The 12,428-nt window shown below is 28.5% G+C and overlaps 1 protein-coding gene across 1 annotated transcript in view; it reads left to right on the top strand.

Moving 5' to 3' along the window:
• Positions 1 to 12,428, top strand: part of LOC133331161 (cell adhesion molecule Dscam2-like) — a gene marked incomplete at its 5' end in the record, with an annotated part of 125,867 nt that overhangs the window by 93,635 nt on the left and 19,804 nt on the right. The window contains one exon of the mRNA XM_061539560.1: positions 9,062 to 9,274. Coding sequence (XP_061395544.1) covers positions 9,062 to 9,274 — 213 coding nt within the window. The remainder of the gene's footprint in view (positions 1 to 9,061; positions 9,275 to 12,428) is intronic.

The following is a 12,428-nucleotide window of genomic DNA, read 5'->3' as shown; positions in this document are numbered from 1 at the left end:
TTTTCGGTTTTTATAGCACTGTATAAAAGATTTTCGTTTTTTAAAAAAGCTTGTTGAAATTTTCAGTTTTCTTGTAAATTTATTAAAACATTTTTCATTTTTATTTTTTTTTTTGGAACTCTAGTGTAATCTAAGTTTTTGTAAACAAGTTGTGAAAAAAATGAAAAAGTTCTATAACCCAAAAAAAATTATTGCGTAAATGCAATTTGTTTTTCCCCACTGTTGATAAGTAAATGAACGAAAAAAAAGTAAATAACCAAAAAAGTTTTAAGTAGTATTTTAGTGAACATCTTTGCTGCTTACTCTAGTGATGAGCACCATTATTTTTTATTTTTGAGTTATTGTTTAGCTGAAAAAATAAAATCACCTACACTGAATGGTCTGAATCGTATAGTTGTAGTTGATTTATAATTTGAATTATTTTTTATTTAATTTTTTCGTATTTAATTTCAAACATCATGGTTTTTGTTTTTAAAACCACTTAGTGTTGAAATGAAGTGCAGTACTCGTTTATATAATAATATCCCCTCTGAAATGAATATTATTCCCCGCATCACCTATTGTGATTATATACGCCAAAATAACTGTGTGTATGCATAATAATGTGTATGTATTTGTGTTGTATTAAAAATGTGATGATGATAGATAATGATTATGGCATGTTGTAAATCACAAAAGCAAATAATTGATATTGATGTAAAAGGCCAAAACAAAAATATAGAAAATGATATTTTTGCATAGGTTGTGCTGTAAAAATATACCAATTTTGAAATTACTAGAAATATTTGATGTCATAGAAGATAATTAAAATGTTATAAAATTAGAAAATATGACAACCTCAATTATAAAATATATAAAAATATTTCTTTTAAATTTTGAAATATATGAAGTTTAAAAAATATAAATATTTCAATATTAAACGATATTTATAAATAAATTTTGATGAGGTGATTAAAAATGTTCATCCTGGTGTGATGCCATTTAATAAATACTGAGTCAAGCTTTTATTCTGACAGTCCTCCAAAAATAATTTTTTAATATACAAACAGTCCTTAAAAAAATCATAATTCAAATTTAATGGTTTCATAGTCCTTGAACAAACTATTTTTTAAAAACTAATAGCTCTTAAAAATTCTTATTGATCGTAAAAATTATTTTTCATATATCGTCCATACTTAGTATCCCTTAGTCACCCCGAAACAAATTTAAAAATCCTGATTGCCCGTCAAAAAACAATCCTTACTATCTTTCCAACTATAAATTAAAAAAATCTTTCAAAATGTCTTAAATTAAAAAAGTCCTTACAATCATTCCTAACAAATTGTAATTCTCCATAAAATAATTTGACAAACTCCTGATAAGCCCTTTGAAATCATAATAAAAAATATCCTGTTAGACCTCTAAAAATTGCATATAAAAATGGCATCCATTTGACTGATCTTCATGGCATTTACCCTCGCGATATTTGTTCTCAACATAAATCAAACAATTAAAATTTATCACAAAGAAAAATATTCTGTTTTAAGAAAAATGTATCCTCCAGAAGCCAACTGAATTCTTAGGGAAGATGTGCAAAAAAGTATGAAACATTCTATTAATAGTTTTCAATTCCAAATGCACTTAATAATACATCCAGTGTTCGAAGTTTAATACCCGTAGAAACGTGAAGTTTCTTATACGCACTAATAGACCGCTGAATTATGAATTCAACACTCTTCAAGGGCACAATCTGATATCGAACTTACATTTTTTTCTGACATTGTGTTTATTTTTATTAACATAAGCTTAATTTTTTTGGAAACATCATGTCTTTGCTATTGATTTTATTTGAGGATCGTAAATTCCCAAAGTAAATTTATATGCCATAGGATGCACACTTTGTCATTATTCGTATAAACGTTTTGGTCCATTTAACAATGTACCGCGATATTCATTCTCAGTATTATTGCTCGAGAATTCTTAGGGAAGACGTGAAATAAAGTATGAAACTTTCTATAAATAGTTTTCAATTCCAAATGCCTTTAATAATGCATCCAGTGTTCGAAGTATAAAACCCATGGAAACGTGAAGTGTCTTGGCAGCGTATAATTAACAACAATACTCATACGCACTGATAGACCGCTGAATTAAAGAAATATACGTTTTTCAACACTCTTCAAGGGCACAATCTGATATCGAACATATTTTTTTTGACATCGTGTTTATTTTTTAACATAAATTTAATTATGTTCATTTACGTTTTTCAACATTCATCAAGGGCACAATCTAATATCGAATTTTTTTTGACAATTGTTTTGACATCGTGTTTATTTTTTAACATAAGTTTGATTATGTTCTTGGACATATTATGTTTTTGCTATGGATATTCTTTGAGGATCCTGAGTTCCCGGAGTTTGTCATTATTCGTATAAACGTGTTGGTCCATTTAACCATTTACCATCGCGATATTCATTCTCAGCATAGATCAGTATTATTCCTCCAGAATTCTTAGGGAAGACAGCAATACTCATACGCACTGATAGCCCGCTGAATTAAGTAAAATTAATTAAAGAAATATACGTTTTTCAACACTCTTCAAACTTCGGATAATTATTATAAAAAACCTCAGTATTGGAATATATCCATGGGTTTATATTGCGTATTAGTAATGTCAATACGTACACGCACCAATCAACAGAACTTTTTGTAATATGTAAGAGATTTTGAATAATTTCTTTAATAAATTGTATAAAAAATAAATGCGTATTACTTTAGCCCAAAGCCTTACCATTCTGATAATAAAATGAAATGTGCTTACTGCACAGTAACTTAAAACAGTCGTACTGCATTTCGTATCTTCGGAATATCCGGGTTTATAGTCTTATAACAATAATTATTATTCAAACAATAATTAAAATATCCTCCAAAAATTAAAAAAAATATATTTCACAAAATTAATTTTTAAAAGCCACAAGCTTTTGTGTACTGTGCCTTCAAATCTAATTTCAGAAAATTGGTACAAGTCTTCAAAAAAAAAAAAAAAACACAATGACGATTATAGGTTTATAGTCCTTTTAAAATTATTTTAAAAAATCTGTAAGCTCATCAAACAATTTTTTATTTTTGTTAAGAACCGATGCACAATGATATACACTGTCAAATATTTACAGAACTCCCACATCATGCACAAAAATATAATTCTGACAATTAGAAGTATCCAACCTCTTGTGCGTATTTAATGTGTTAAGGACCAAAGTCTCAAAGTTATATTTTTTTAATGCAAATATTTGTTAAAAAAAATAGTTGTATGATAAAATATATACTTTTCGATTAAAAAAAAATTACGCTTTATTAAATGTTCTAGAGTAAACATCGTCGTTTTAGAACATACTGAAATATTATAAGTATAAGTAACGTCATCGCTTATACGCACCACTGAGCCATTTAAAAATAAATAGAAATAAATAAAAATCCTTAAAAATGTATATGCATATTTTTTGTTGCTGTAATTTTTTCAAATGACTGTGAATATGTCGTAGACGCATAAAAGAAGCTTGTTGTACATTAAACAAATATATTTAATGAGTTATTTTAATCAAAGTGCGCATTTAATGTGTTATTTTAATTTATTTCTCTTTCGAGATATTATTATACAAGCAACAAATTCTTATAAAAAACATTTTGGGATATTAAACGAGTACTTAATTTAACCAAAAATATTTTCAACATTATATGGTTTAAAAAAACATATCACGTATTTATTATTATACACAGCTAAATATAATTTTAATTTACATTATTATTTCATATTCATATCTCTATAATTTTGCATTATTTTTAGCAATTTATTATTTTCATTTAATTTTTATCATTTAAAAAGAAAAAAACTACACATTTTTATTTCACATTAAAGAAGATGAAAATGAAGAAGAAAAAAAAACTACAGAGCAAAGTTAAGAAAGCATACTAATTTAATTTCCACAAAAAGAAAAAATCATATAAACATGGGGTTTATTAAAACTGCTATTATATCTGTTATTATTATGATTATAATTTATTTTTCTTAGCCTGCAACAACCAAAGTTTAAAATCATCTCAGATTAAAAAAAAAACAAAAATATTATTATTTTTGTACTTTCAAGCAAGAAAAAAAATCAAACTAGCAAAGCAACATCCAAAAAAACAAAACATAAGAACAGTTTATTTCGTTTTTCAATTAAGTTTTAATTTTTAATAATGATATTTGTTTAATAATTTTAGTTCAGTTAATTACTCAATTTTTTGTTTACGTTTCCATCCAATTAAATTAAAATTTCAAAATTAAAAAAATTACCTTAAAATATTAATTAAACAAAACCAAAAAAAAAAAACATCAACATAAAATAACTAGTTAATTAATATTCTATTTTAAATAAAATAAACTTACTCAAAAATATTACCTAGTACTTGTTATGGTTATGTTCTTAAAATAATATAGAGTTACATTTTTATGGAATGTTGTTACTATTTTTCATCAATTATAAATTAACTTAATCAAACATTCATTCATATGCGCGCCGCTTTAAAAAAAATACGAATTTAAGGATTACCAAAAAAACAAATTGCATTTATAGTTAATTAAAAAAATAATTGAACTAATACATTTTCCTAGAACTTAAGTTTACAAATTTTTAAGATTTACTTTCCTACTGCCGTTCATGTAAAATAAAATATTACGTTCTTTTTAGTATTCATCACTTTTCAAAATTTTGTTCCATACACCAAATAACGTTAATTATGCCTTTTAGAGTTAACTATTTAAAATAATTAATAAGTTGTTTCTTTAAAATTACAAAAAATCTATACAATAGAGTGAATTTCAGGGGCTATGTCTTCAATTTTTATTGTCAATATTTTTATATTTCAAATTATTTTTCAGTTTTTTATTTAATTTTCCCTTTTCTATCAATGCAAGCATGGATGAAGTAATGCATGCCTATTTAATTAAATTGTACACGTGTGCGTATAAGTATCGTCAACACTTGCACGCAACAGGTCCCATAATACAGTATGGAATATGTGGCGTATAAGTGTTGTCGGTACTTATACGCACACGTGTGCAATTTAATTAATTAGGCGTGCATTACTTCATCGATGCTTGCATTGATAGAAAATGTAGTGTATGATTACTTATTGTTGAAAATATGAGTTTAAATATTCTAAGGATTGTAGAAAACATTATTTCGAGGATACAGTCGATTCGAGAAAACAAAAATCGTCCATTCCAAACTTTTTTAAATAATTTGATTCAGTTCTCCAATAATTACAAATTTCAAATGCAGTTAAAAGTTCTTGACCAATACAAAAACGTCACTAAATATTGTTTAAAATTTCTTCATTATAACTAACTTCCCTTAAATAATTAGATTTTCAAATACTATTTCGATTTTACCTCAAATTGCATCATATTTATCCTGAAGCTAGATCCAAAAAATATTATAAAAAACTAAAGTTCCCGGGAGCGTATAAATAACAACCACACTCATACGCACTAATAGTAAAATGAAGTGATTGCAGATTCTTCAGAAACTTGAGAACCTAAATCGAGATCACCGATATTTTAGAGGGAGTTTAACTTCTCGATCTATTTTTTAGCCTTTTTGTTGAAGACTGAGAAGAAAATTTCTCTGTTTGATAATATTTCAATGCTCTATAGATTTTTGTGCGTATTAGTAATGTCAACACGTATTCGCACCACTGAAAATCAACATTACTTGAGGATTTCTTAATAAAACAAAAGGCAAAATAGTCCTACAGAAGCTACAGGGTTACGTCAGTTTAAATTCGCCTTTATAAAAGTCGTAGTACATCGAAAAATATTTGAAGGCTCCGGAGCAAATGAGTTACGTCAATATGTCTTCGTCTCTTTGGATATAGAAAATAAATAGTTTTTTTTTTTGACTTCATGACATTTATTAAATTTTTGAAAACTTGTGAATTATTTTCAAAGGTAAAAAGTAGACTTAAAAGTGATCTAGAGCGTATGAGTTACGGCAATATGTATTGGTTCCTATAGACACAGATAATAAATAATTTCAACTAGCCTTTTCAAGGTCTGCTAACAAATTTCCATCTTCAAAATTCACGAATTAGTACTCTTTTTAAGGCAAAGAATAGGTTCGAGGATCTCTACAGTGTATGCGTAATGCCAAAACTTATTTGATTCGGTTACTGAAATAAAATTAGTCTTCAAAGGCTAGTAAACTAAATTCAAAGATAAATATAATGTTCACCATAGTTCTGGAGCCAATTATTCGACTTCAAAGCTCTTAAAGACTTGTAAATCACTTGCAATGATAAAAAATAAGGGTCGTGGAAGTTCTGAAGGCTTGGAGTAGTAACAAATCTATTGAGCTAAATTAACGAAGTAAAGAAAGTTTTTCAGGACTGTTAATTTTTTTCCATATTGAATATATGGCAATTTCGATTTCTTAGGGCTTTTTAAATCACATTAAATGTGGGTACTATAGAGCGTACGAATAACGATAATACTTATTCGCCTCAATGGCTGAAACAAAAATTATGAATACAAATAGGTTTCAAGTAATGAATGTATGCCCCTTAATGGATTCTGAAGGACTTGGGAAACAATTTGTAAGGTAACTAATAGATTCGGGGATCCGCTATAATGCCAATTTGTATTCGTCACAATATATAACACAAAGATTAGGCCACGAATACGATGGAAAGACCAAGTCGAAGACAATATTGCCGAAAATGGTCTTTCAAAACTGCGCGAAAGACCAACGTGCCTGGAAATGTTTTCTAAGCTCAGCTTATGGAACGAAAGTTCTGTCCCAAACCCTAAGTAAAGTAAGTAAGATGGTGTACAGTGACTCTTCACGAAAATACAATTTATTTTTCTTATCAAAAAATTCCAATTAGATGTCCTAAGAGCTCGTCAGTGATTCAAAGCAGCCCTGTAAAGTTGGAAGAAAAATTTTTGGATTCAAATAATCAAAAATTTACAAGATTCCAATAAAGAAATTCGGTCTCCTATGAACTTGTAAATGAATTTCTAAAGTTCACAATTCCTCCGAAGCATATAAGTAACGTCGATACTTATTCGCCTCAATAAATAAACTGGAAACATTTTCTAATCGTATTTTTAGTCGATTAGCGAAGCATTTACCATTCAAGTAATTATACCAACAATATTTGTATAAGGTGTGAGGAAAATGATGACATATGGGTCTTAACTTATAGTCGATACATACTAATTTGTTCACGAGTGATCTAGAGCGTATAAGTAATGACAACTCGTATGCGCTTCGATCAATGTATGAAGTTGAAGGAAAATATAGGTCTATACAAGCAATTCTAATAAATTAGATCAGAAGTGACATAGGGTGTATGAGTAACCACAATACGTATACGTTACGGTGGCATAAATACAAACATTTCTCTTAGAATAAATTTATTTAGGAGTGATTTAGGACGTATGAGTAATGACACAACGTATACGCAACGATCAAAAGTCGTATATATAAATTAAAATAGGTCACTTAGATAACTTATTATAATTTTTAAGCCATTTCTTAATTTTAAATGGTTTATTGAATATGTTTTAAAAAATTTTGGCAATAAAAATTGAAATCCATAGCCCTTTGAAGAAAATATTGAAAATGAAATTTAAACAACAAGTGTTTCGAATTTATTTCTCTTTATGTGTTTTTACTAATCGTTTTATTCTATCTCTCTTTCTTACTGTTCCTTAAAGAAAAAATCTTTTATAAATTAAAATATTTTTAAATGTTTTTTGTGTATTTGTATATTAGAACGGTACAAAGGTAATGTTCGAACTTATTCTAAAAAGTAGTTAATCTTTTATAAGTTTTTTATTTGATTTGCCCAAAACAAAAAACGAAATAAACATTGTTTGTTAATTAATTGGTTATGGTTATTGTCCAAACAACAACAACAAAGTTTTGCTAAACAAAAATTACGAAATTCCCTGATCTCTGTATATGGTTAACCTTTGGTTGTTACAGGAACAATTGCCCCATCGCGTGATATGCCCGAATTAACGGCCGAGGATACAATTCGCATCATATTGTCGAACTTAAATTTAGTTGTGCCAGTTGTAGCGGCTTTGCTCGTCATTATAATCGCCATAATTGTTATTTGTATACTGCGTAGCAAAGGCAATCACCACAAAGGTATCTATAAAATGTTGAAAACTAATTTTTTGTTTTGTTTCGTTTCTCTCTCTCTTTCTGTCTCTTTTCATTTTGGAAAAATTTAATTGAATATCGAAAAACCACAAAACCGAATGTCTGTCTATTTAATTTTTTTGGTTTGGTTTACAAATGTGTTATGTCCTGATTTTATACGTTCGTTTGTTTGTGTTGTTTGTTATTTCGATTATTTTGGGAACACACACTCACACAACCACAAAAAATACAAAATTTATAAAAAAAATAATTACAACAACTGCTACAATAAATGCTTGCTTGACGTTAAATGGCTTCTTTGTATGTCTAAATCATAATCACATAAAAATAATGATAATATTGATGTTCGAAAATTTTTAAATATGTTTGAAAAAATTAATTTCGGAATTTAAAAAAAAAATATAATTTTTTATATAATTTAAATTTTATTCAAAAATCATATTTTATTATTTTATATAAAAAAAAATTTTTTTAAAAAAAAAATTTTTGAAAATTCTCTTGGATAATTTTTTCTTTTAAAAAATTTTTTTTTTTACATTTAAAAAAAATTGAATCAAACATTAATTTCGATATTTTTTCTTCGAATTAATTTATTAAAAATTTTAAATACTCAATTTATTGAAATATTTTCAAATTCACTCAAAAAATTCGAACATTATTTTCGAACATATTTCGAACACCTTCGAACATTCATCTATGAATCAAAATCAAACCAAATGCATGTATACGTTTAAAATAACAACACACAAACAACAACAATGGAAAATTCAACAAATCGACGACCTAAAAATACAACAACACGACGAACTCCACCTACAAAATTGAAAATTGAACCACCGAAAATCCCGAAATATCATAACCTCCAAAAGGTACCGTTGCCCCACTCGATGATGGCCGAGGCTCCGGCAATTTACATACACGCATTCGCCTACCCGCCTGGATGCCCGAATGGTTGGATCTGAACTTTATGGTACCACTGATTGCCACCGTTATCGTTGTATTTGTTGGCATATTGGTTGTATGTGTTGCCCTGTCACGCAGACGTTCCGATGACTTACGCGGTGGACAAAAGGATGTCTATTGTAGGTTGATTTGTAACACAAATAATAATAACAAATGTGGAATGACTGAGAGTTGTTCTCGCTCTCTCCGATATCTCCATACCGAAAAAGAGAGAAAATTTTAAATAATAATTTTTTTACAGATCCACTTTCTTTTTTTATAATTTTCTATTTTCTATATATTACTAACATTTTTCTTTTTCTTAATTTTTTTTATATTTTATTTCTGTTTTTTGTTCTGTTGTTGATATTCTTTTTCGAAACAATACAACAACGTTTATACGAAACAAAATCGTAATGCTATGGCCGCTTATCTTCCACAAATGAAAAAAATAGCGGAAATTTTACGTTTCAAAGGTCACTCATTAATTAACTGAATAAATTACAAAAACAACATAAGTAAATAGTGTTATTCAGTTTAATTTGTTTTAGTTCATGTTGTTGTTTCTTTAAATAATATAGATATATAAGTGTTGTATATATTAGATATGTTATAAATGTTATAGCATGTTTCAAAAAAATATTTATACACATACAGAATAGTTACACAATATACCAAAAAAACAAACACCAAATTACCAAACATATTAATACAAAAACAAAAATAGGCAATTTTTATAAAAAAAATTGAAAAATAACTTTTTACGACTGCACGCAAAACAAGCTAGGATATATAACAAAATCATTTTTTAAAGTGTTTCAAAATTAAGTTCTTTATTTCTTATGAACTATATGGGAAGTTATAAATAAAATCGAAAATATAAAGTATACTTTTAAGAGCATTCAAAGGGATTTGTTTCAAGTTGTCTGATATTATTTATTTAGGTAATATAAAATGCCTATAATAATATTAAACATACATACAAATCTTTACGCTATAACCGTACTTGAATGTATTAGCATTAGTAATTAATACCGTAAACATGTTGCATACTTTTAGGAGTAATTTTGTTAACAAGGTACGAAATGGTATTATAATGATTCATAATTAAAAAAACCCATTTGTGTACAAAAATTAGTAACAATTCCTTACACCCTTAAACTGATATAACCATTTTCGAAAATTGTAGTTCCTTTACGATGACTTCGTCGGCCGGAATTCGCAATTCCCGAAAATAATTTGTAGTATTCAATAGACGTTCCTAATGAAAAAAATAGGTCACGTATACAATAACATGTAGAAAACTTGTTTTGATATTGTATCCGATTCTGAATTCTTGGTACGAAAAATAGTTCTTTATAATTGATTGTATAACGCTTTTGAAAAAGTATTAAGAAATACGATATTTAAACCAGTAAGGAAAGTAGTAAATATGATACCCTTCAACACTTGAGTATTTTGTACATATCGAGCCATATTCGCCAAAAAAACGTAACCCTCAATTTGAAATTTTACAGGAGAAGGTTTTGTTTTAATAAATTCAGATTTAATAAAGTTACTATTTTGAAATTTAGAATTATAGTAAAATTTCAAATTGAAAATTACGTTTTTTTGGCGAATATGGCTCGATATGTATGCTTACAATTTTATGTCAATGTTCCTTCGAAGGAACATACTCATGTCTTTCTGCAACCTATGATAAATTTAATTTAAATCGGGCAGATTTAGAGTCGTCTGCGTACCATGTGACAAAATTTATGGAAAATGAGGTATAGCGATATTAATACACGCTATTCGGTACACCGCACTGTTAAAATTTAATCTCAATCAGACACCCGTTCGAAATACATATGGAAGCTTTGGCTGGATCTGCACCAATTTCAACAAAACCCAATAACGTCATTCAAGTCTCAATTTGATAAGTTGTGCAAAATTTCGTGTTAATCGGACTAACATTAGGAGTTTGGCTCATCATTTATGTAAAATCGGGCTTATATATATTTATATGTGAGAGCTATATCTAAATCTGAACCGATATTCACGAAACTTAACACACATCACTATAGACTTCATTCAGTACGCTATGTCAAATTTCGTGCAAATCCAAGGACTTATAGGAACATTAGTTGTGCCATTTACATAAAATCGTATTCTAGACGCATTTCAATACTATATGCCAAATTTCATGCAAACCGAAGGATATAAAGGGACTTTGGTGAACCGATTTTCACGAAACTTAACACACATCACTATAGACTTCATTCAGTGCGCTATGCCAAATTTCGTGCAAATATATATAGGGACTTTGGTGCACCATTTACATAAAATCGGAAGAACATATTTATAGGAGCTTTATCTACATCTGAACCGATTTTCACAAATCGCTATTCCAAATATCTTGCAAATCGAAGGATATAACGGGACTTTGGTGCACTTCCAACCTAAATTCGGACAAAATATATATGAGAGCTATATCTAAATCTGAACCGATTTTCACGAAATTTAACACACATCGTTCTGAACTTAATTCAGTACGCTATGCCAAGTTTCGTGCAAATCGAAGGATACATGGGGACTTTGGTGCACTATTTACCTAAAATCGGACGAAAATATGTATGGGAGCTATATCAAAATCTTAACCGATTTTTCCCAATTTCAATAGGGTATGTCCTTGGGCCAAATGAATGAGCTGTACCAAAATTCATCCAATTCAAATAAGTTCAAAAAATAAATTGTACATGCATGCATAAATCGACTTAAGGGGACCCCCCCCCATTCTTGGGGTCAACATTTTTCTTGATATAATTCGAATCTACACTAATTAAAGAATGTCCCTACAAAATTTCAAGTGAAAATCTCAAGAACTTTTGAAGATATAGCCGATTTATTGTGTCAGCATCAAGTGACGGCTGAAGGGCTTCTCAAACTTTAAACGAGTTTTTCTCTAAACATTTTTTTGCGAATGGCGGGCACGATAACTCAAAAACTAATAATCCAATCGGTTCCAAATTTTGCAACGTTCCTCTGGGAGTGTGTAGCTCTCGTATGAACTAGGATAAAGCCAATCGGTGAAGATCTTCCTTATTTTTTAACTTCGTTTTTGGTAAAAAAAATCGGCGATTTTCCAAAAATATTTTTTCTAAGGTCCACCATTTTGTTATTTTAGAGCGAAGTCTATAATTCTAGTTCATACGAGAGCCAGACATGTAATCTTTCTAACACCGTTGGAATTTTCGGATTCCGATGTTCCAGTGAGGAGTTATCATGCCCGCCATCAAAAATAAGGACTTTTCT

The sequence above is a fragment of the Musca vetustissima genome, unplaced genomic scaffold, assembly GCF_032173495.1.
Source record: "Musca vetustissima isolate MV318-11 ecotype Yass unplaced genomic scaffold, APGP_CSIRO_Mvet_v1 utg4905, whole genome shotgun sequence".
Classification (NCBI taxonomy): domain Eukaryota; kingdom Metazoa; phylum Arthropoda; class Insecta; order Diptera; family Muscidae; genus Musca; species Musca vetustissima.
The sequence above is the reverse complement of the archived record's forward strand: the minus strand, read 5'-3'. Positions and strand labels throughout refer to the sequence as shown.